The 27,580-nt window shown below is 33.0% G+C and overlaps 1 protein-coding gene across 1 annotated transcript in view; it reads right to left on the reverse strand.

The window, feature by feature from the left end:
* LOC149785554 (uncharacterized) overlaps nucleotides 1-27,580 on the reverse strand; it is a 198,141-nt gene that overhangs the window by 42,762 nt on the left and 127,799 nt on the right. The window contains exons 38-44 of the mRNA XM_089979355.1: nucleotides 23,205-23,354; nucleotides 22,600-22,858; nucleotides 21,421-21,566; nucleotides 20,689-20,997; nucleotides 14,300-14,480; nucleotides 11,711-11,913; nucleotides 8,173-8,359 (exon numbers count right to left, since the gene is read on the reverse strand). Of these exons, the coding sequence (XP_089835481.1) occupies nucleotides 8,173-8,359; nucleotides 11,711-11,913; nucleotides 14,300-14,480; nucleotides 20,689-20,997; nucleotides 21,421-21,566; nucleotides 22,600-22,858; nucleotides 23,205-23,354 (1,435 nt within the window). The remainder of the gene's footprint in view (nucleotides 1-8,172; nucleotides 8,360-11,710; nucleotides 11,914-14,299; nucleotides 14,481-20,688; nucleotides 20,998-21,420; nucleotides 21,567-22,599; nucleotides 22,859-23,204; nucleotides 23,355-27,580) is intronic.

Genomic DNA, 27,580 nt, shown 5'->3' on the forward strand with positions numbered 1-27,580 from the left:
AGCTTTGACACTGATATATATATATATATATATATATATATATATATATATATATATATATATATATATATATATATATATATATATATATCTCAGATGTGTCATGATGATCAAAATAAGTACAAATACTTCACCTGAACTTTCACATAACACGTGTTCAATCTTGAATCTTATTGAATATAGTCAAAGTATCAACAAGAACCATCTAAGAAACTTGTATGCCGTGAAACACAAGTTAACCATCATTGCCTATGCAAAAGCACATAATATCAGAACTGCTGGGAGGGAGTTCAATGAAGGAGAGTCTTCTCTTAGGGAGTGGAGAATGACAGAGGAGTACATACAGTGGCTTTTCGAGAGAGTTATGATGTCAAAGAGGAATTTAATGGATTTGAATCAACAGACTGAACTCCATTAACCATACAATTAAAAAGATATACTTTCAATATTGCCACTTTTTTTTCTTTAATATTTTTAAAAATTAACAGTCATGACTGGGTGTGGTTCACTGACATTAAAGAATACAAGAACAGTGAAGTACTGGTTTATTGTAAATAATTCAAATGTCATTTAACAAATGATGATCAATGTGCTATCCAAAAATGACAGACTATTGTTACACTATAACACTGGAGAGAAATTATCAGGATTTTAAAAGGTATTATATCACATGTACATTATATGACAGAATTAAGTATATTACCTTATTCTGGGTTATGGCTATATTGTGATTGGTTATGACACAAGCAATAATTTATCCTTCAAATATAAATTTAAAAACACTCACAAGCAATGGCACAAGAAAGACAAACCATTAATCCTCTTTACAACCAATGATTAGACTGCAGAAAACATAGTACAAATAGTACTGATATACCCCCCAAATAAGGTTCCAGATATATCATTACCATTGATAATACTACTATACTACTACTAGTAATATAGACTGAAGCAGCAATAAATGCTGCCATAGTAGTGATTTTATTCAAGGCATGTTTTGTGCATACTTTATATATTTGATGCCTGTGGTAGACATTATTTAAAACTGCAATGCCAAAAGGTTAATGTGCAGATGAAGCCCTTTAATTGCAAAGTTAAAACCAATTGTTTTTATTGCTTAAATTTGACTCAAGTGGAATACAGTGTGACCCTGCTATAACATGGCACTTGGGGGTCCATAGAATGTCCTGACTGGGTTAGAGACCAAACCTTGTTATAGCCAACAAAGTCAATTAAGTGAAGAAAATTACGTATCTACCTGAAGTATAAATGTGGGGTAGGGGGGATAATAAAAGCAGGTGCAAAAATATATGCTTCTGATTAAATGAAGACAAACTAGCCAGAAAAATATTTGTATTTTGACAACTTACATTTGTGTAGTACAATCCATAATGTATTAAGTACTGCACTGGTATATAATAAATCCATGAATTCGAGTATAGATCACATGTTATAAACTTCATTTATGGCTCACATCCTGTTTGAAAACACATATAACACATATTTATTTTAAAAAATTGTAGTCCTCGTTCTGATCTATATTCAATTATCATTTAACAATTCACTACAACCCATACGAAATAATTAGGCAGATTCCACCTGGAACTTAAGCAGAATCCACGCGGAATCTGCCTAAAATGTTAAAAATCTGGTTAATAAAAAGGCGGACATGGAAAATTTGAGAAGTCAAAGATGAATCCATCTAAGAGTCCGTCTAACTCTAAGATGGACTTTTGTCAAATTCCTGCTATAAATACATCTTTAGGCATAATTTTGGACTTGATTGATTTTCCACCCACCATCTAGGTGGAATTAGGAACTTAGTCACTGGCATCTATTATATGAAAGAAGGAATCTGGACTAATAGCTTATTTTCTAACCAACATCTAGGTGGAATGAAGAACTTAGTCATTTACATCAGTTAAAGAAAGCATAATTAAGACTCGGCTTTTGTGTGTCTGTAAAGTTAAATGACCGAAAATATAGTGATATTTTGTGATTGTAATATCACTGACAGTTCAATAAAAAATATCAATAAGATATAATAAAATTTACTGTTTCTGGTACAATTTAAATGATTTTCAGCAGCATTTATATTTCCTGTGTCTGATAGCTGTAAATTTTTATTGTTTATTTTGGACACAATTTATAACTTTTTTCCACAGCTTTCCTTGTTAAATTTCTTTTTCAAATTTGTTGTTATTGTATTTTTATTTAACTTCAATTGGATTTAACTGCCCTCGAACAAGTTTTCATCTTGTTTTCCGTTTTAAAACATAATTTCACTTTTCTCCTGACCTGAATTTCCTCGATATGTACCCATTTTTTAATATCGTCTCCAAAACTCTTTTTTAAATAATGCTCTATCTGGTCCCATTCTATAACGAGCTTTCAAATAAGTATTTGTTCCATTTATTAACAGAGGATCATTGTATAAAGCTTTCTGATTGGTCAACATTTTGTAATGGCCCAATGAATCATCGCGTAACAGAAACTGATGGGAAACAGCATGTTTACTCAAGATTTCAATTCGAATTTTTCAGCGGGACGTGAGATTGAATAACCATTTGAAAAATGTGCGGCAATGAGAATACCCTAAACGCAAATTTGATGGGAACATAACTGGTCAATCTGTATGAAAACTGAACACCAGGACAAACATTTTGCTTTTTGTGCCATAAAGAGCTTTACAGTAGCGGCTAACGTGCTAAATAGGACAAGGAATTGAATCGGGATGATTTCGAAGTAATATACAACTCCAAACTGATTAACTTCAGAATTTAAGGAGGGACAACGTGTAGATCACTGGTGGGAATTGTTGCCAGATATCCATGTCTATCAAAGATAGTCATATCTTTGCGGAATTTTCTTGGCCGAAAAGTAGAATCTACTTTCAATCTCGTGAGGCATTATTGGGTGTATTATCAAAATATTCTTGATGTGTTGGAATTCAGTGTAAAATAAGAGTTATTATATCATGATAAACGTTTGTTGTGGCTGCTTTTGGAAAAGGACTAATTCAAGAGACCACAACAGCATCATAGTTTGTGCAATCAAAAATCCAGTCTACATTACAAGTGAAATAAGGCAGGCTCCTTGCTTTTCTTCTTCTCATAATCAAATTGTCTCAGATGGATGCTTTTCTGTAATTTTTGCATTATTTTCACGGCTGAATTTTTCTATGCAGATTAATATTTTATATTTTATATATGTTAACTGTGTTCACAGATGCCTGTGCATATGTTCCAGGCTTGATACTTTGATTTTTAAAACCACTTAATTATTTAGTGTCAGATGCTTCATATCATGTTGTATATACTGTATATGTTGTACATCACAGATAGAAGGCCTCAAGGTAGATTAGTTATGTAACTAACTGAATTACCTTCTCTAAATAAAGTCATTATTATTAGTAGTAGTATTAACTCCCTTTTCTCTTGCTTTGGATGTCATATAATTACAACATCAGTATAACTGTTTTCATGCACACTTAAATATCACCTTGGTTAATAAAGTCCTGTTTAATTCATATCCATTATTTCTTTGAAACCTGCTGAAATGTCTGAAACACTAAAAAAAACTTCAGTAAAATACTATATAATGATCAAAATTTTAGTGAAATCTTACAAAAGTTTTAGTCAATTTTTTTGTGAAACCTCACAAATATTTCAAAGAAATTTGAGTGAGACCTCGACATAATTTCAATGAAAGTTTTGGTCAAAATATGTGTGAAATCTCACCAAACTTTAAAGTGAAATGAAAAATACTATGTGATGCCATGTTGGATTAGATTTTGTATGCAAGAAAGAAAATGGCATTGCCCCTTACGACAAGTAAAAACCTTAATCCTATTTGATAATATCTGTCAAAATAAAATGTATGATCCACTTTAAATATTACTGTGAATATTTATCATTGATTCCCAATAATATCTAAAAATCATTAGGCAGTTTGATACATAATAGAAATCTGAAGTATATTTTTTATGGTTTAGGCAGAAAATGCTTAAAAATCCCATCTGAAATCTGCTCTGACATTTTCATTATTGGATGGGGTTTCTGCAGGTTTTTCCATGTAATTAGGCAGAAATAAAGATTCCGCCTAGTAACAGTAATTTCAAGCAATATTCCACCCTGAATCTGCCTAAAAGTGATAATAAGGGGAATCTAAGCTAAATAAGCGGAATAAACAGATTCTGCCTAGTAGACAGAATAAACCAATTCCACCTAGTAGGCGGAATAAACTAATTCCACCTAGTAGGCGGAATAAACAAATTCCACCAAGTAATAGATGGACTAATTTGCATATTTCGGGCTGTATTCCACCCTGAATCTGCCCTGAACCCACCTAAAATTTATAATAAGTGGAATCTAGGCTTTAAGTGAAATCCGCTTTAAAATTCCATCTGGAATCTGGTTAAAGTCAGGGTGGAAGTTTTCGTACAGGAATCTATCAGATTCCATTGTTGACTCTTGCTTTGATGAAAAGTTCTTTGTTATTATTGAAGATTGTAGTTGGCTTGCCTTGATAAAGGGTACATGTGTTATTGAAGTTATCATTTAAGGATCGTTTTGGAGGACCAAACAGATGTTTGTTTCTTATTGCGGTGTCAACATCAAATAATTAAAGAACATTGAGACTAATTTTTTTTCCATTTAAATATTTATACAGAATGATTGCTCCTTCAAAGGCAATTGGTTTTCTTTAGTTTTAGCAAAATCATCTTTTTCTGGGTATATTTAAAAAAAAAAAAAAAGGAATAAGCCATCGTTTGGTTGATTGTAGCAATTACTTTTCCTGCCTTCAAAAGTTGGTTGATTGTAGCTAGTCCGGTAGCATAGATTGACCAACCATTTTTTTTTGTGGTGACATTTTTGGTGGTGGAGTAACGCTGCCTTCCATGCATAAGATAGAATTTAAAAAAACAAAACAATAGATGATGACTGCACAGGTGCTCTGTTCTGTTCTGACAGGTATTTCTAAAGAAAAATGAGTGTTCCAAAGGATTAAATTCTATGAATGTAAAGAAGAGAAATTTTACTTACCATACACATACAAAGGTCAGTAAAAATAAATATATTAATTACTAGCGAGCGACCGATAACCTGACACTATTTCATTTGAAAGATCCATTATGAGACAGTGACTCATCTGGTTGATCTCTGCTACCAATGTTATAAAAAAAATGCAGAGATTTCACAGCATACATTTGTACTCAGGCCAGATGTCAGAATAAGCGGATTATGATATAATAATGCACTGTTAAGTTGGTTTGTTAATACGAACAAAGAATTTGTTTATCTGACAATAGATAAATTCCAGTGCATTTAATATCACGTTTGCAGCTTTCTTTCATGGTGCCTCTGAATTTCTTCACTCCAAACCCAAGGTTGTATACACAAGATTAAACAGTCAATAATGTCAGGGAAAAAGTCGCCAGATGGTACATTTTACCGCCAGTAAGGAATATAAATCCCAATTTGTAACATTGGCAAAGCCCAGTGTGATCCCTAAATAAGCTCTTTACATGTTATTTCTCGTACTTTTAAGAAGAAAACACTTTTTTTTTCAAGTATAAGCAAAACAAATGTATATGAAATTGCAGGAGCTATGGCAAGATCGTCTTAAATTAGAATTCATACAGGATCTCTTCCCCAGAAATGATAATAAACTTTTTACACATTACTTTCTGTACTTTTAAGGAAGGAAAAACAATTTCATGTATGAGAAGAGTACATGTATATGAAATTTAGGGAACCATGCCACAGCCGTGTTATTATCTGAATTCATGTTATAATGGAGCATGCTATAGCGGGGTCACACTGTATTTGGTTTTGAAAAACAATTTAAGTCATTAACCAATCAATGGCAGTTATCATATGACAAATACTTATCTAAATTAAGCAAGGGAGATAATACAGTATTTCAAAATGCCAGAGACAAGGTGTCATAAGCTGGTTTCTATTAAAGTAGGGTATGAAGATGTAAAACCCACTTACAACTGTGCAGATACTGAATGAAGGTAAGGGGAAATATCAGCTTTTATATTCTGCTGAATCATATGTTGCTAATGTTGATGTTAAAATGGGTTAATGACAGTATGCTACCTGAGATTCCCCCACATCCTGAGAATAGCTTGCAGAAATGGTGGATCATACCTGACCTCTGTAATGTCTATCACTAAGCACACTGGATATAATGACATAAATACTATATTAATTTATGCACATTAAAAAGAAATAAGGAATCTTTAGTTATATGTGCATTTAATTAACTATATCAAACAAAATCTAAGTGCATATACTAAAATATTTAAGTTGTCCTTGGGGGGATACTCATTTGGCATATGTACCTAGAGGGAGTTCTGCATGTATGGTTTTAACATTAATATCAAATTACCAATTTTGGCTTCCATCTTGGACAACCAGCATAGTATACAGAACCACAGAGAAACGTAATTTGTGGTTTATCATCAATTTTGACTGCCACTTTAGCTGACTGACTAAATAATGCCATAAAATATCTACCATGCTTGTACTAACACATTAACCCCTGAGCCCAACAGCTAGGCAGTCACCTGCAGCATACTTGCAGAGATCACCTAGAGCAGTGTTAGCCTTTCCAGTGCCTGTATCCCTGAGACTAGCTGACAGCAGTTGACTTGCAGATTTTCATAGAGGGGGCTACTTGCAATAAAATTGTTATTATTTTATTTGTATTGATTTAATTCAGCTGAAATTTGGCATGGCTATTCTCAATAAAGTTACAAACATAATGGTATAAATTTCATGCTACATGCAGAAATAAAACTAATGCATGATGGTGAAAACAAATGATGTACTTGCCAATTTGCTTCTCTTGCCGTGAATAATCCATAAAATCCATTATGAATTCACACAGAATTATTAACACCATCAACACATGAAATAATTATATTTTTTATACACAGAAATACCACTTGTCATCTCTTGTAAACTAAACATCCTGTGAATACTGTACACAAATGGGCATATTTTACTTGCTCTTTACTTACCTTTCTTCCTTAGAACTCTCACTGAAATTTTTAAAATTAATACAACACTTAAACCTTGAACTATGAACACTCACGTTAACAACATATATTTCCCAAACATTTATTTAACAATTATTCAAAAGAAAAAAAATCTCCACGAAATCAAATTTATTTGCATCAGGGTCCAAATCCATTGCTGGTCCTTTGTACAGCCTCTTGTCAATGTGTGTTTTATCATTTACGATCATCGATCAGCTCTACTTTCATTTTCTTCTTCTTCTTCGACATTCTCATTCTTGTCACTACCGCTGTTGTTTCCAGTAGCTTTTTCGATGTCACTATCAATCTCGTCTGATTAAAATCCAGAAAATTCTCCGTCAGAATCCGTCAAGTAAAAGTCTGCTCCTAGAGGCTGATTCTCGTCAATTTGCATCATTTTAAAATCGAAATATTTTCACTAAACCAATGATATCAAAGTGAATTTTTTTCCCTTTGTTCAGCAATGTGTGCTCGATCTATGTAAGCTAAAATTGGATTGGTTAAACTGCCTGCATTAGAAGGAAATGGCTTTAAATCAACCAATGGTTTGCACCGAGTTAACTCGTCGTGCGGGAGAAAGGCCTTGCTAAATGCTGCCTCTTAAACTCAGTACTCAGGATACAAGCATTGCAAACTCAGCCACTTTAGCGAGGCATGCGAGAGATCAGGGATGTAAAGTACGACGAGTATACTCGTCGCCAGGGGTTAATGTGTTAATGAATACCAAGCACACTTTATCCATACACTGAAGCCCAATAAATTTCAAGGTAGTAAAAATTGTGCATGAAGTAAAATAACAAACTAATTAACATATAACCTGCTTACTTACTATCAACCTGGATGAAACCAAAATTAATCCACCAGCTCACTTATCAATTAAAATTATAATGAAACATATCACTATGAACTTGTTGAATAATAAAAACTAATTCTCACATGCTCTTATTATCCAAATTTTGCAGTATATTAATTTGTGAAAACATTCAAAACTGGGCACATGTAATAAAAAATAGGAACACTAAACTGGGTTTGGTGCTGATTTTTTATATATAAAAAAATGGTTTAAAGCATTGAATGTGACAACAAAATATGATTTTATAGGGTATGAAATGAAAACATACCCTTGGTATCATTCCATACAGCTGTGATGCTAGCTTGATTCCTGCATTTGACAGACACATAATATGTTGTATTATGCTCCAGAATCCCACTAAGATTGGAATTTATCCCAGTTGGACTGACACCCGTAGAGATGAATGATTGTAGTTCACTGCCCCCAGGAGTGGTTCCTATTGCCCACTGGTACTCCTACAATTATGCATTAAAATATTATTGAAGACGAATTTATCAGTAAGAAAACATACAATATTATTGATTCATTTTCAAGAAATCCAAGATGAAATGTACTGAATGTAAAGTTCTTTTTCAAAGTGTACTTTTTGTGACTTACTCTTTCACATTTCTTAGCAGTAGGGCAGCAAAGATGAGCTTAATTATGGCAAAGATGACAAAAAGATTTCTACGAGTAAAACACTATATGAAGAATCTGTATAACTAAAACATATAATTGTTATCCTACAAGAGGTTAACCATAATTACAGACACAAGACATAACCCAAATAAGACAAAACATGGGTCCTATCCTAATAGAAATTGTAAATATGCCATGTGTTTATGTGTAACAGATGCAAAATATGCTCTTGGTGGTTAGCATAAATGTATTTAAACTGAAAAACTTTTTAACAGATTTAGCAAAAATTATATCAAATAAGACTAAATAACCTATCTGTTGTCATAACAAAACCCATTAATTTTGACATCTGTGCAGCTTTGGGTTGCTTGTGGCCTTGTATGCTAAACACTTGACTGATAGTACTATTGTTGTAGAACATTACACTGTACTTAAACTTTTAACTGCTATTCAAGCATCAAATCTGGTAGACTGTTATGTATATCTATATTGTGTGTTTAATTTTGTCCAGGATTGTAGATTGTAATGGTCATTTGTAAACAGCACATTAAATAGCTAACCTTTGTCCATCATTGTTGTTTAATACTTTTTAATACTTTTCGATAATATTTGCAAACATGTTTACATTGCCTTTTGAACTTTGAAGGATCTTGAAAGACAACATATTTATGAATTTGATGGGAAAATGACCCACATCCTGGTCATTTAAGTGTGTCTTACTTTTTTATATAAAGTTTGTAATTAATAAACTTAAAATTTTCCTAATTTGTTTTTAGTCTGGTAGAGTTTCCTTTATTTGTGTTCAAATATAATTTGAGAGGAATTATTTATTTAAATTATTCATTGGAATTAAAAAGTGTTCATTGTCATTTTGGACTGAATTGCCCTATTGAAATTATTGTGAATTTATTCAAGGATATTCTAGATTATATCATTGTGATACATCAATGCTGTTGCCGCATCATCTGATCCAAGCCAAGTGGCATATCAGAACATTCAATACTGAAATCCATTCAGAACAATCAATACTTCTGAACTAGTGATAGAACTTTGAGGATAATTTTTAACTCGATTCATAATACTGTAAGTTTCTTTCAAATTTTCACTTTGTATTCTAGGGAAATAAATTATTTGTTGAATATTACTGTTTTGTTGGTTTTGATTTTTCATATACATAATTTTAGAGCATAACAATAACAAGTCAAACAATCTTTGTCAATTGGCTGAGATAACATTGATCCACCCAATATAATAATTTCACAGATGAATTGTGAAAGAATACTGTAATCACTAACTTCTTGACTAGCTGGGAAATTTTCCAATTAAGATGGCTCAGCTTGAAACAATGCAGGAGTCACTGTAATAATTCAGCTCCCATAGTAAACTTATGGAAATACTATGATATTAAAAATTAAATAACTTTAAATTTTTGAATGCTCATGATCAAATCTATGTATCTCAGTATAAACCTATCCTTGATACAAACTTCTGTGTGGAGACAACCATATTATCTGCTGCATTTGTTTGATATAACTATATGGAAAATGTGTTCTCAATCTCACAAATAAAGAATCAGGTGCAAACTTCCAAAGTCAGGCCTAAAAAGGACTGAAATTCTATCAAAATTACATTGTCTCTCCTTTTCGCAGTGACAAATAGGATTTGTTCTCCAAAGATTATTTTGCTAAATTTAATTTTTCACTATCAAGTAGATATGGTGAGTCAAAAACACATATACTCTATATTATCTTCAGCCTTTTCTAGACTGGCTCCCATTCTTCCATATAATTAGTACCATGAGTCCATGCATGTGTGGCCTGTCTACTATTTTGTCCACATATACATGTTAGACTTTACTCTGCTTTAAATGTTTGGTAATGAAAACATTGCAACCAGTCTAACACATATTTACTAAAAAGATTAAAGGAGTTGACCTAAACTTACCACAAATCTCTGTATTATAAAAACAATTGTATTGAGAGAGATATATATAGAAAGAAATAGAGGTTGTCAATAACTTAAATATTTCAGGATCACATTTAAGTGTAACGCTCATTATATGCTGAATTTCACATTTATAAATACAAAGTACATGCAAAACACAATGCCAGTTTATTCCAATATTTCTGGCAGCTATAATAACCCAGAATGATAGATGATATTCATGTGAGGCTCTTAACTTATTTCAATCATTGTTCATAAAAGAAAAAAATTCTCTAAAAAAATATTGTCATTATTAGTATTAAAATTATCTAAAAAAATTAAGTTTATTCTTTTTATTCTTAAATGCATTCATCACAATATTTATTTGACTTTCGGCACTGATATATATCCTATCTTAACCACTCTTTCCTACCTGACGTAACATGCTATGATGTTCTTTGTAACCAGTCTACAATTCAATGAATTTGTAGTAAAGTCCAGTTTATGCCAAACCAACCAACCACTCAAAAAAAATATCTGTGAAGTTTATGAAGATATTAGCAACATATATGGGATAAGGATTTAACTAAATTAACTAAGCAGTACAACATCTAACAAGTGACATGTATATGTGGGATAAAAATAACTGGACTCCACTGTTTCAGCCTGGGGAGAACCTGCCAATGAAAAGTGCAGGCTAATCAAGAAGATACACTGTTTCTTTCAAAGGCATTGAAATTGCCATATTGGATGGTACAATGTTTGTCAGTAAAATGGCATGGCAAATTGTCATGGTATGTAAATATGAAGCTTGAGTAGCAACTGGAAATTCAAGTATAACACAACATCTTAAATCAATAGTAATGTCAATGGAATGTTTGAACATTTATTCCACATTTATTCCACCTGACATTAAAAAATGATTGCAAGCACAAGAATCTATTCAGCTCATCTATATATTGACCTGAACATGTAAGCAGATTGTGTGTCATTTGCCTTGTGTGGTTTGCTACAACTTACTCACTGTAAAATATAAATTTCACTAATCTGTCTAAAAGATTCAGTAACTGAAAAACTGTTTCAAAATTTAATAACTGAATTTACATCTGACTTGCATTTATTGGTCTTCATTTTTGTTTGATACAGGCATTGACAGATAAATATACAAATCAATGGATATGTTAAAACAAAAGTGAACTCTACCACATGCATAATCTGTTTTATTGGTATCTTATAACTTTTTACCACATACAAACATAACTGACCTCTATGTCACTCTGGTTATCCCGACACAGCCAGACAGACTTTATGGTGTCATTTGAACTTTGAAAGTGGGTGGGTGTAAACTCTCCCTGTCGGATATCAATATACATCATGACATCAGGATCAAAGATTGGTGGAGTCAGATCAACATAAAACCCATTGGAAGATGCTGTTGCTATGGCTCCAGATCCAAGTACAGCTCGTACTGTGAAAGTAAAAGTTTTAAGTAAACTAGAAATATATTCAATGAACATGAATACTCTGGCGCTACGAGTTAATTATTGTGTCTGAAAACTTATCTAAATCCAAAACCTAATTGGGCATATGGACTATACATGTATGTCAAACAGACCCAAATCAAATGCAGAATGCTATGGATCATTCTGGTTAAAAGGTGTTTTGTTAACTGAATTTTTATGGAGGAAAAACATCTGCTGAGGAAGTTTCTGGAAGCTAAACTTTGCTTAGCCACTGATAGATCAAATGAAATACTGCAATTTTTGTTTTTATTTGCCAAAAGGTACTGGAGAAGATGTCACAAGTTATATTTTCATATGGCGATAGAATCTAACATGTCCATAGTGAGAATACCATAAAAACCTTTCACTGGAACAAGTCATAAAATATATCTACATTTAAGCTAAACTAGCTCAGAGGTTATGAAGAAAATATTAAATAAGGAAGCAAATGTTCTATGAGATATTCCTGCAAGATTAATAAATGTTGATACAGTAGTAACGGATATGTCACAATTACATTTTGAACTAGGTTGGTATGGAAGGACCTGCAAGTCACCAATAAAATCTGTCTGAAGATCTTTTACAGTTTATACAGTTAGTCAAAAGTGGCTTAGATGTTTGGGAGATGTCCAAAACACCTGGTTGCTATGGACACCATAAAGTTGCTAAGAAGTCACTCAAGATGCAACATTGGTAGAACATGTATGAAGTTACATTCACACAAAGTTTGATCAGAAATTGCTCCTTGGCTTGAAACAAATGTACCAAAAATATATTAACCAGTTTGATATTAAAACCAAATAGTTGGTGTATACATATTAACCTGGCTGCTATGGCAACCAAACAACTGCATAATAACTGCACACATATTAACCTGGCTACTATGGCAACCAAATAATTGTAATGGCAGTCACTAAAAGTAATCTTTGGTAAAACATGTCCCACAGAATGTTCCCAAAATATAATGTAACACAATAGTTTTGAAGGTGTCAAAAAAACGTTAAATTTTGTGGAAATGTAACCATTGCTAGGGAAGTCAACAAAATCACAACTGTAGCAGAACATATCTTACCATAGTTTTCTGAAATGTTTCATAAACAATGCTATAGTGCTTTGTTTAGAAGAATAAGGTTTATCCTTGTCTTTTATGCTAAGGACTGCTAAGAATCTATTAAAAGACAACTCTGAAAGAAAATATCAACAAAAAAATTCCTATAAAATTGATAAAATATGCCTCAGTCTCCCTCTTGGCCAAAATTTAAAACATGTCTTGGTGTTTCCATTGTCAACTAAGGTGAGTGAACGAATTGATTAAGTGCACTTGAGTGGAAGCAGAAATGAGATTTCAGCTCTTTTCCAAAGAAGGAGAAGTGCTGAAGGTGATAGCAAGTCTCTCAGCAACGATTTGTCAGATCCATTGGTTGTAGTGGCAAAACTTGTCACTATGCAGGTTAGATTGATCCAAGAGAGTTCCTGCAAATTGGATTCGTCAAACAGGACAAAGATCGTTCTTCTAGTGGATGATAATGCACATTTAAATACAGCTATAACAATGTGTGGGGATGGAGTAGGTACATACCAAGGGCTCCTAAGTGTGTGAGGATGGCAAAATGATGATGCTAACAAGAACTGTCATTGAAGAAGGAAGGAAAAGATGGAAATTATAGATGGATTTAATACTTCCCTTCAAAGCAAAGACTAATCCAAATTGCTTTTAAGGTAGAAAACTTCCAGAATACTGGTATTTGATTGTGAGGTCTCTCTGTCTATAGAGTGTGCGACTCAGCAAGAGTGGAAGTAGTAATTGATGTATTCACAGGATTAGGCATCAATTGCTGTTTCAAGAGGAGATAAATCTAACTGCCACCAAGGTGGGCATGTAACACTTAGCTTCTCAGCTGAAATGTTTTAGTCTGGGAGGGCTGGATTTTTGCTAGTAGTGGTTCTTCTAAGGTATTAAGATTGGTTAACAGATTTGATCAAGAAATGTATATTTGATATACCATTAGTAAATGTGTATCATCTGTCATCTGAATACTTTAGAATTCTTACAGCAGCAGGTATTGCCAACTCTGCGAAATTTGTCACTAGAATTGATTCTGATGAACAAAATGCTTTCCCTACCCTCTATACTTGTTCAGATTTTTTGCAGAGTCCAAAGCCATGAAACAGAAGTATAAAAAATCAGTACAGGGGTAAGGCTATGAAACTGAAGTAAAAAATCAGTCTAAGCAATAATATAAATATCAATGTTATATCCATATATTGAAGGCACTTTTTGGAAAATATCAGTGAAATCAAATGTTTCATAATTAAGTTTTTTTTAAATTGCCAAATATTAACTTGACTTACCAGTAATATAATATATAGCTGGCACAATATCAGTCCCATTTTCAGTATCTACATTTATTTCTGGTTCAAGATAGAGATCTTTCAAAGTGAAGTGCAGTAGGGCATCAGTGTTGCCATCACAAGCAGGATCACATACATAATGGGAACATGTATCTGAGCAAGGAAGGCATGGGGAAAATACCTGAAATAAGTTTAAATATGCATAAAATAAATTCAATATTTAACATGTACATTTGACTATTAAAAAAACCAAACAAGAACCAACAAAAGTGAATTTATGTTTTATTGGATATATAAAAATAAAAAAGTGAATAACTCTTTTTTTATATACATCCATATTTGATTGCTTAAGCACACTTTATACACAACAAAAGGTGACCAACACACAAACATTCCTACACACAAAATAGTCTGCATTAATATGGATGGGATTATATTAATACTTCACTCACCAACCAATCATCACCTCTGTCTGTGTGGGTTTGAGTCTCGGATTCGGCCAATGTGGATATGTGAGATAGCTTGCCAGTAGCTTCTCGAGGGTCGGTGGTTCTTTTCGGGGATTTCCCGGGTTCTTCCTCCACCATTAATACTGGCCGCCATGTATAGCCTATCGTGTGCTGAAAAATGGCATTAAATCCTACGGCAACCAACCAATCAAAATGTTTGCAGTTGCCACCTGCAGCATCTTTGTTCAACAAATTGTTGTTGGAGTGGTAAGAGAAACAGCATGTTATATTTCTACTGAATGGTAGATTTATACTTCACCACATTTCCTATGTGCAATTACTACTTGCCTTCAGAACAAGAATTGTTGGATCTACCTGCAAGTGTTGCTTTTTTTGTGCCATCTCCATATTTATTAGGACTGTAACAGGACCATCAAGACATGCCTTAGTTTGTATTCAATGACATCATGCTCCACAAGGAGACAGAAATAATTCCCATATGATTTGAACAATTTATTAAACTGACAACTCAGCACTTCAAGCAGAATTTGAGTCAATAGGCATTAAAAATGAAATGGGCCTTGCCATATTTATATTTGGATATGTCACAATCACAAATTAAAGGCTAACTGATTAAACTGCAGGACAGAATTTGGCCTCCAGTTCCAATATAACACAACACATGTAAAGATGGTGAAAATGCCTTCAACATTTTATATTCCACACCAAGTCAACACAGAGCTTCAGGGACACTGTATATCTGATTATGGTGGAGGGATCTAATTTGGCAGAAGACAATGTCATTGTAACCGGAGTGCAACATACTATTCTGGAAATGGGAACTACTTTTAAAGTGACCACCACAAATCTAAACATGGCATCTACTGGCAATATTATGTTCTCAATCCACTCCAACCATCAACTGATTGTCGACCTGAATCGTATATTAGCTGCATTGTGGTATGACCAGAAACTTCTTCACCAGGTTTATTCATTAGGCAACTCTGGATATGTTCTCTGCTGGTAAATGAGTAACAGTTTTTATGATGTAAGAGAAGCCACTGTTATCTGAATAAAGAGATGCCAAAAAAAGAAATAAACATACACTATAGTATTATCAAGCAGACAAAATGAAAACCAGTTGTTGTAAATTTACATTCAGTATATGTAGTATTCACATAGAAAAACAGTCATACCATGTTTAGTTTTGAATGTACAATATTTTTCTGCTTTCAAAAACATCAATTGTATGCAGTATTTGTGGCACATCATCAGATGATTATGGTTAGCACTTCCCACAACATATTCTGGGTCACATTAAGTAATGAAAGATGTCCAGGACTTAAATCTCCTGCAACTTTTTCAAGCTGGTTGAACAATTGGCTAGAATTTCAGTTTCTATTGAGAAAATAAAATAGGGCTGCCAAAAACCACTGAAAACTTCACCTGGGTACCCATTGCACTGTTTAACGGGTAACCGGGTACCTATTGGAACGTGAAAGACATGTACAACTCTTGTTACCCCACTGTCAAATTTTCACAAACTTGGATTGTTGGAGGGTGACGAAATGAATGACTATTTCATCATTTTGCACATTGTTTACCACACTTTATCCACTATTTTGCATTCTCTTTTTTGCATTTTACCAATCTGCACTTTCATATTTTCACATTCACACTTTACTCACACCCAATGGGAGATGGCTGATAGTCTGTTGAAGGAGATAATTTGTTTTCCTGTTGTACTTCAAATTGTCTATTATAAATTGTTCTATAATATTTTGTTTGATTTTTCAATAATAATGAATTAATATTACAATGTTGTTTCACTTATTAATAAACTTCCAACAACTTCCACAGCGTATTTTGTTATTTATTACTCACAGCGAATGGTGGTGAAAGTCAACTTCCGGTTGAGAACTTGAATGCTAAAGGAGGTTTACACTTAAGTAAGTAAGCAAAACATTACAATATTACAATTTCAAACTAGAATAAAATAACGTCTTTTGAATGTTTTTATGAATTAAAAACTAAAAAAATGAATGAACTAAGAAAGAATTTATCAAAGCTAAATAATACCAGTCTGTCCTTAGTGCACAAGTTCATGATCATTGTCCCCTGCAAAATTTCCAGTTTCTGCTATAAAAAAAACCCCAACATATCGACCGTATCTGGTGACAGCAATGCAAGTTTCCTGTTTACAATGTGTCCAGCCCTAAAAAAGCACTTTCAGATGCAACTGATGTTGCAGGAATACAGAGATATTTTTGCACAAGGAAAAATTATTTTTGTGAATGGGTACTCGTCATTAATTTTCAATGCCCAGGTTTTTCACTACAGTCAGGTACCCAGTTACCCGGGTATCCCTTGACAGCCCTCAAAAAAAAAATACAAGGCATCTTCTTCAACTGTGCAACAGTTAGAAGAGTCATCTTAAGTTAAGCACCATCAACACATGACCTCATAAGAGCTAATGATGCACATGACCTAAAGATAGCAGAAACTGCAGCTATCAAGCAACAGCTGGCTACATTGCCAGCGACTGATGACACATTGGCACAATCTTTAGAAGTGGTTATGATGACATCAGTAGACCAACACCTTGCCAAGCTTTGCTGAGTCAGCAACTCAGGCCACCAAGGATATGTTACAGATGTATATAGATTTCAACCCTCAAATGGCCCTTGCTAGACCCCAATATACTGGCAGTAAACGAGTCTCTCACATCACAATATGTGGTGCCTGTAGACAAAATTCAACTGGTGGACACTGTACCTAGCATTGTCTGCAGAGATATACTCAGTGGTAAGCACATTTATCTTGCCCTTTTGCAGATCACTAGGATGGATTCTATCTCATAAACAAAACTGAAGTGACCAGGGTTGAAATTAAACTGTGAAAAAAGGAGATAATTCTAGTTTCGATGGACTTCTGAGGGCATCAAAGTCTGATATGTTCCAATTCAGGTTGTATGTATAGGTCTGACCCTTTCCAGTGGATCACTGTACTTGTCCCTTTAAAAGCTATAAACATTATCTGTTAATCCACAGCAGGGTGCACTATTTTCAGCCTGCAGAACTAATAATTACATTTAATAGCATTGAACATTTTCTAGATGAAGTCTTTCTAGTAGCTACATCTACTCCTACCTGTGATAGGCAATCCAGATCACAATTCAATGGCCACTTATTCCAGATAGAGTGTGTTGCTTTGACAGCTAATGGAGGGATCAAATACCATATTAATAAAACATTGTGATGTAGGATCTCAAGTCATATGTGCATAATATCAGTACCTCTTAGAATGTCTAGATGCTGTTTTCTGCGTTATCTGTATATTTATATCTGTCCATGTACCTTTTCTACTAAAGTATTATGTTAATTATGTAACTGGTTACAATAGGTTTCCCCACTTAATTCAATTCTTGGGGGTAAAATGGGTTGTTTTCACAAATGTCACAACTGAGTATGCAAATACCCACAATGCAATGCATATGCACCTTGAGCCGCCATTTTGAGTCTCTAACAAACCTTTGTCAATATTAATCATGTATATTCCTCAAGATAATAATCTGATTTAACTATTGATAAGGATATTTACTTTAACGAATTGATACAGAGATTTTACTTGAAATTATGTGCTCTATAACACAAAAATAAATATAAAGCTGGAAGTTCTCTTAATGCATATATCGAAAGACCGAATAGTGAAGTTGAACTGCAATCGTGTATATTGCTATCAAATAGAAATGCAGTTATTTTTTTTTACAAACAGACAATATTGACATTTTTAAAAAGTGTTTCTTATCATATCCCTAAGCTTGTCATCTTTAAAGAATATTTCCAGACATGATTTTTGGGATACAATATCAGTTACGAAGTAAAATTTCATAGCATGTGTTTTATGCCAGAACTTTTATGTACAAATACTTTTCTTGACAATAGGTGTTTGTGCCAAAGACAGCTGACAAACAATTTAATTAGCATGGTCAAATATTGTATTTGTGGTGGAGATGATGGATGTAGGATGATACTGAATGAAAGCGATAACCATTCAAATAAGTTTCATCTTCAGTATTCAAACAAAACAAGTGCCTAACGGAACATGACTTTGTGTCAAATGTTAAAACAAAGTATGAAATACTTTTAGAAATATAAAATTATATATTAACAATTAGCTTTTTAACTTGAACGATAATGAAATGATTGATTTCAGCCCATGAAAATTGAAAATCATTTACATGTTTCTACTTGTTTGTGTATCCATTTGTTTATTGATCGATCTATTTTTTTAATGAAAGAATAACAAAGACGGTTGAAATTTAAATGTTTTACTTGAAGAAAACAAGCAGAAAAGTCATGCCTTCAGTCTTGTATGGCTGATATACATAGCAGAATGTGATTTATTATATTCTCATGCACAAAATGAAACATGCCTTCATAATTATGCAGGAAGAACAATGTTATTAGATGCCGGTTTGTATGGCTAGGGACTCAAAATGGAAGTACACATTTTGTGACATCACTCAAAAACAAGGGATAGCTACTGTTTATCTACTTTCTTTGGGCATTCACTTCAGTCCATTCCATTTTATTCACTCAAGAATCTAAGGTCAGCATGATATTGCATATTCAAAGCCCACTGAGTGACTCTGGTTGACCTGGTTGCCCCAGGCATGCACAAGTTTTGGACAGACAAGTCTTCACTGGGCTTCATCAGTTTCCACTGAAGAAACTTTACTCAAAGGTCATTCATAACATTTTGCCGGGGAGTTTTACAGCCCCGAGTTATGACCTTTGTACTAACATACAGTGCCCATTCTGTTCTCACTTAATCACTCACAGAATGAACTGAAATGCATCAGTAGCAGCAGGCATTTACCTTACAAAACACACATGTTATAAATAAAAATTAAACTGGATCAAGTTTTTTTGGTTGTGTATAAATTATTACTTTATGCAATTACTTAAATGGGGTTTATACACAGCAATAGGTGGCTCATTGACACCATTCTCTAGTACTAAATAGCACTAAATATGGATGAGTTTGTACTGATAAGTAACTTGCCTACTAATCAAAACATTTCCATCTGCTGTGTGCAGGGACTTTGTTCAGTGATTCTCAGTGGCAAAGCAATATCATGTTACATTTCTACTGATCACCAACAGTGTTTAATGGACACGGGATTGTCTTTGATGCTACTTGTTGCTTTCACAAATAAAAGGGCATTCACTACATTCAATTCTGTTTTATTCATCCAAGAAACTAATGTCAGCACAACAATGCATCTTTAAACTAGACCTAACGACAAGTCCACAAAGTTGCCACTGGCATACCCAGCTTTTGCTGGAAACTGGGCTCCTTCAGTTTCTGCCATAAAAACTTTACTCATGGGTTATCCACAGCATTCAGTCAACGAGTTTCACAGCTCAGCTGTGACCTTTTGTACAACCCTGTTGTATAATTCAGCTCTATACAAATCACTCTATAATAGAATGAATTCAAATTTAATCATTGCATTCTGAAGCAGATAGTCACCTAGGCAAAACAAATATATTTTTAAAAAGAAATCAACTGGATCTGGTATTTTTGTTGTGGATAAGATGTATATCATGTACCATGATTCAAACAAATGCATCCATGCAGTCTCAGAATATTTATCTAAAGAGAGGCAATGAAATTCATCAGTATCCATAAAATTTGTATCTTAAATTTATTTTAGTCTTGTCAGATTACAAAAATCTAAATTTAAGTTATTTTTAAGTATAAATTATATTCTACACTTATAGCCCTTACAATAAAAAAGCCCCGAACCAGCGTTCAAAGAAAGAAGGAGAAAAAGATTTCTGATAAGTTGTATGAAGACACATACAATAATAGGATAGCATCATATTGCACATATAAATGACAAAATCAATGCACTAGAGAAATCAAACCAACCTCCCTAAAGCCTGCAAAATCAGTCATCCCATTCTGGGTCCCAATGCCAGCTTCATATCTTATGACTGGATTAGTTCCTGCGCGGAAAGGTTCTCCATAGCGACACAAAGCACCAACACTTGGTGGAAGAATGAGATCCCTAAATGAGGCCCTGACAATCCAAGTTTGGAATAAATCATCCAATGCTGGCAGGAAATTGTCCTTATTCCATACATGCAGGAGAAGCTTTGTGTCAGTAGTAAACTGCGGAATTCCGCACAACTGGCTGAGTACCTGATCATCAGTATACACATATAGACACCATGAGACCTGCAATTGTTTTTACATAGGTTATGCTAGATTTGCTTCATGTACAGAACAAGACTGCATCTAATTTGTCCTCTAAAAGAGTCATATATATATAATAATTTTTTGTGAATATGAAACAAGAACTCAAACTTTTCTCTTACAGTAGAAGAAACATAGAAGAAAATTTAAAATAATGATTCAAATCACTTTTTCCTCACCAAATACATGTATACATAAATACGGCTGTCTACACTTAAGATTAGTAACATTTGTTATTGGAAATTATTAGTATACTTCAAAGCAAACAAATTTCATAATAGTTTTAGGGATGGACATAGCAATGTCCACAATTGGCAGACAATCTGTAAACAGTACTGATACAAAATGAGGAAATAAAACTAATTAGATAATTTTAAAAATAAAGAATTAAAACTATTCTTTTACCGTAACTTCCTCTTTTATAGTGGAAAAAGATATCTTGTACTGATGGAATTCCTCAGCCGGATTAAATGGCAATGTTGTCTTTAGTGACATGGGATAGCTGGAGTCATTGTAAAATCGGCACCAGACAACCGAGTATGGATTGGCTCCTGGCAAGTAAAATACAAACAAATGAATATTCAAGTCTTGGCATTAAAGCAAGTATATAAGTTTTGTTTGGTTAATTTATGTAAGCATCTAAACAATGAAACATACATAAAAATGTCAAGATAACAATAATAACGACAAATAAAAAATACTAGTAAATTATTGAAAATAACGAATGCCCATGCTCCATACAACATGTAACAATTCTGCTTAGTTAGATACTTTATTATACAAATTTTGATTTCGTTTCCTGTTATTTTGTAGTTATACATGTAAAGTAACACAACAGTCATGATCATGGGCAGCATCTCTTTCAGTATTGATGGAAAATGTAGCACATTGTTGTGAACATGCTGTCCATGGTACCCAGGGATTGCAGGCTGTTAAAAATATATGCCAGGGGACAATGATTTAACAGAGTTCATATTAAAATGATAATTCTAAATTGTATCTATGGATGAGTATCCCACATCAAAAATGCCATCCCTGGGTACCAGATATGTTTTACTTAGTACTCTCTTTATGTGTGGCCACAAAGAGATGTACATATGGAGGAATTTGACAATATAAACATGCTGCATTGAAAAAAGGAAGGCCATAACAAAGAACCTAACGTGGATTAAATACACCTTTTAGACTAAAGATCTTTATTCAATATTTAATTCTTAGAATAATTACACTGCTGCGAAATTCCTTAACATTAGCATGAATATTTTTTAAAGGACTAACATTATTATATCGGATCTGAAAATTTCAAGCAAATATTGTAAGCAACTTTTGGAGATATTTTATTTCTAAGTCAGGACTGATTTGTCAATTGTAGTTCTGAAAGTTATTGAATTCCTAAGAACAAAAGTGAATGAAAAAGATACTGATAGCATGAATATAATTTTTGTACAAATTCAATTACTGCTTCTAAAAATGTATTCATTTACAACAAATGAAAATATTTTTCAGCATGATAGTAAATACCTGAATTCATATTTTAAAAGTTCCTTCAAACATCTGCAATAATAAATATAATATCACACAAACCTGTATAGATTTGGAATCCACATGCTCTTTGTGTAATATGACTGGGAATATTGATGTTGGTATTATTATGCTTTAATTGTTGCTTCACTTTGTCATCCAATTTTATCCATGGAACAGTGCTTTTTGTGCCTGTTGTAGTAGCAACAGTAGTAGTGGGTGAAACTGTAGTTTGGTTTTCTCCTGTTAGTTGGTATGCTAGATCTGCATAATAGGCTTTTGCCTCTAAGTACGATAAACAGTCGCACATACAGTTGAAGGGCTGAAATAGATAACATTTAAGATGTTCAACATAAAGCTAAAATTTCAGTACTTGTATGCTATTATTTCTTTTGTATTTTTCTCTCTGTATATCTAAATTTACATGTATTCCATGCAAGTTCAGTTGATTAGAAAACACTGCTTTATAAAATATATACATCTGATCTGAAAAGTATATGTTTTTTTCTTCACATCTGTATATGAAACACTAGGTGACCTTGTGTTCAGTATTTTCAAGGCCACATTACTTGGTGTTTATTCTTACAAATGCATTAGACATTTAAGGCACCTATTGTTATGAAAATGTTCATCTGTCTGTGTCTCTATTTATTATGAATCATACTTACAACAGGGGTGTTAAAGCAGCAGGAGCACACATCAGCAGTCCAGTCCGGTTCCTCCACAAAGTGGAAGGTATCTAGCAGTGACATGTCTCCATCCAAAAACAAGATTTCTGTAACTGCCTTCCCATCACCATTAGCAGCTTTTATTGATACCTACGGCATAAGAAATGTTAGAAAGTTTACGTTTATCCTCGTTGTAAATTTTAGAACTAGAACCGGCTATAAATGTCTTCCCATAACAATTTAAAACTTGATATTAGACCTCTGGATAAGAAGTGTACTTGCATGGTGTGCAAACAAATGAATAAATACAAAGGAAGACATTTTTAATGGATCTGAACTATTTAAAAGAATGGAAACTGAAGTAATGGGTCTGAATATGTCAGTTTATTGCTCCTGTTTATGTTTTGTGATGGCAAGTTCACTCAATATAAGACTAGTTTGAATTGTAACACAACTGAAATAATGAGAGTAATCCGTCACTATTATAAAATACTCCATCAACAAGAGCTATAGAGTCAAATCTGCCCTGAATTAGTTTTGGACACAAAACCATCTGAGACATTCTGGCAAAATGTCCAGATTATTAAAATTCAGTCTGGTATTGAAAGTTTGTATTTTGAGATACTCACAAAATAACACATCAGATTAAAAGAAAAAAAAGACTACCAAATCAGGTGTTTTGAACATCAATTAAAAAATAACAATAGCAGTGTCCTGCAATACTTCATCTACTGTGCAAATGATTTTTTAAACTGTCTTAGAGCAAGAAATTTTAAGCAATTTAAATGATACAATTTCATCCAAATGTTTAAATAAAATTAAGACTGCTGCCAAAAATACAGCTGGAAAAGTGATACTTACATCTTACTAATACAGACAAGTTAATAGTGCACACGAGATAAAATCCATCATATAATAAAATATAAAACTGAGACAAATGCCTGAAACTACAAAATACAATGGCAGTATTGTTAGATTGCAACCAAGAATACTATATAATCATTTTTAGTCACGAGTCACTAATCTTCACATTTTATTTTGGAATCCTCTAACACACAATAGATGGACAGATGGTCTGTTGGTCCAGCATGCTAACCCATGAGTCCTGCTGGCTCCCGTGAAAGACTTCAAAACATTCCCATACAGAAATGTCTCATGGATTCTGTATGGAATACTTAAGGAATCTGTATGGAAGAGATATGGACTGAAAAACTTATGGAATCAGAAAATTTATTCCATATCAGTTCCATAAGTACTTCACAGCAAGTGAAAATTCCATATGGAAAAAAGTTGCAACTTTAAAACATAAGCACTTTTTTCCATATGGAAAGCGGGCTCATGTATTATAGCATCATGGAAAATACTATCTGAAGAATTAATAACCTAAACTATCTGATTCAAATATAAATATCGGTGGGAGTTAGAGTACATGTATATGTTAGTGTAGCAGATTTGGAAGGATGAATTTATACCCATATTAATTTGAAGAAATACATGCATGTCAGTTTTCTTTAATTTATTTCCACAGATGTTTAAAAACAGACAAAGAAATGACCAAAAAAAGCAGGGAAAATGTAAACATGATCAGAAAATTAAGATCTGGTGGTACAAGCATAGATGAATCTTTGGACTCAGAAAATTTGGTGCAAGGTGATTTTGGGCTTGTTCTGATGTTTACTCTGAAAAATAATATTTTTGGCTTCCTATTAAAATATGCTCTACAAAAAATCTTACCCTAGTGAAAATGTGACTGAAATGTCAGCAAAATCACAATGAACATTTTTTGACTTCACTCAAATGTCCTTTTTCACTAAAATTATGGTAATTTAGGAGATTTTGCCAAAATTTCTGAAAATATCAGTGAAAGTTTGTCATTGAAATTTCACTGACTCTGCCATTTCTGAAATTTATCAGTGGGAATTTGTGATTGAAATTACACCGAGAGTTTGTCAAAATTCTGAAAATATAGTGATATCTTGCGATTGTAATATCACTGACATTTCACTAAAAAATATCAATAAGATATGATAAAATTTATTTTTTGTTTCTTGTACAATTTGAATGAATTTCAACAGCTGCATTTATATTTCCTGTTTCTGATAGCTGTAATTTTATTGTTTATTTTGGGCACAATAACTTCTTTCCACACCTTTCCTTGTTATATTTCTTTTTCAAATTTTATTGTTGTTGTTGTATTTTTGTTTAACTTAAACTGAATTTAACTGCCCTCAAAAAGAATTCTTGTTTTCCATTTTAAATCAGATTTTCGCTTTTCTCCTGACCTGAATCTGATTGTCCTCGATACGGACCATATTTTTAATATCGTCTCTGAAACTATTTTTAAATAATACTCTATCCGGTCCCATTCTGCAACAAGCTTTCTAATAAGTATCTGTTCCATTTATTATTTAAAAGATGACTGCTGTAAAGAGCTTTCTGATTGGTCAAAATTTTGTACTTAATCAATGAATCGTCCCATAACGGAAACTATGGGAATGAGCATGCTTGCTAAACATGGCAATTCGAATTTTCGAGCGGGATATGAGATTGAATAACCATTTGAAAAATGTGCAGCAAACAGAATAGCTTGAATGCAAAGTCAATGGGAACGTAATTGGTCAATCTGTATGAAAACTGAATGCCAGAAGTAGCATTTTGCTTTTTGTGCCATAAAGAGCTTTACAGTAGTGCTAAATAGGACAAGGAATTAAACCAGCATGATTTTAAAGTTATATAATTCAAAACTGATTAACTTCCAGAATGAATTTAAGGAGGGACAATGGATAGATCACTGGTGGGAATTGTTGCCAAATACCCATGTCTATCAAAGATAGTCACATCTTTGCGGAATTTTCTTGGCCCACACATAGAATCATCTTTCAATATCTTGAGGCATTATTGTGTATATTATCAAAATAATCTAGGTGTGTTAGAATTCAGTGTAAAATAAGAATAACTGTATCATGATAAATGTTTGTCATGGCTGCTTTTGGAACAAAGTCTAATTCAAGAGACCACAACAGCATCATAGTTTGTACATTACTCAAAAATCAAGTCTGCAGTACAAGTGTCATAAGGCAGGCTCTTCGCATTTCTTCTTTTCATAATCAATGTCTCAAATGGATGCTTTTCTGTAATTGTGCATTATTTTCACAGTTGAATTTTTCAATGCAGATTAATATTTTATATTTTATATATGTTTATTGTTCACAGATGCCTGTGCATATGTTCCAGGCTTGATACTTGGATTTTTACAATCAATTATTTAGTATCAAGCCAGATTCTTCACATCATGTTGTATATATTGTACATAACAGATAGAAGGTCTCAAGGCAGATTCGTTCTGTAACTAAATGAGTTACCTTCTCTAAATAAAGTCATTATTAATATTATTATTATTAACTCCCATATCTCCTGCATTGGATGTCATATAATTACAACATCTATATATTTGTTTGCATGCACACTTAATATCACCTTGGTTAATAAAGTCCCGTTTAATTCATATCCATTATTCATTTGAAACCTTCTGAAATGTCTGAAAAACTATTGAAACTTCAGTAAAATACTATATAATGATCAAAATTTTAGTGAAATCTCAAATGTTTTAGTCAAATTTTTTGTGAAACCTCAAGTTCTCACCACAATTTCAATGAAAGTTTTGGACAAAATGTTTGTGAAATCCCACCAAACATTTCAGTGAAATGAAAAGGACTTAAGTGATACTATCATGGATTAGGTTTTGTATGCAAGAAAGAAAATGAGGACAAGAAAAACCTAAATATTATTTGATAACGTCTACCAAAATAATCAATTTAAAAAAATTATTGTGAATATTTATCATTGATTCCCAATAATGTTTAAGAATTATTATGCAGTTTAATAGAAATCTGAAGCAGATTTTTTATGGTTTAGGCAGAAAGCACTTAAAAAACCCGTCTGAAATCCGCTTTCATACGCCTGGAAAATTTCGTACGGGATGGACTATTACCAAATTCCATATGAACTATTCACAAATTCCATATGGATTATTGCCAAATTCCTTATGAAATTTTAATTTTATTCCATACGGGCAACCTATAGATCTCATGGACTAATTTGCATATTTTGTGGGATTTTCCATAAGGAGTACATAAGGAATCCATAACATTTCCATATGGATGCAATGAAATCCATAACAGTGGTTCAGCTACAGAATAAAAATGTCCTTATCGATATTTCTGTAAAAGTACATATGGATTCCATACCCAATCCATGTGGAAAATTTCGTACGGTATACATCGTCAATCCAAAAGTTTGACTGCTTTGCAATCTTCAAAAAAAAAACACATCAAGGAACATAATGTAGGGCTTAATGGCATGCCAGTATAGTACTG

This window comes from Sinohyriopsis cumingii, chromosome 13 (assembly GCF_028554795.1).
Source record: "Sinohyriopsis cumingii isolate HCF-2022 chromosome 13, ASM2855479v2, whole genome shotgun sequence".
NCBI lineage: Eukaryota > Metazoa > Mollusca > Bivalvia > Unionida > Unionidae > Sinohyriopsis > Sinohyriopsis cumingii.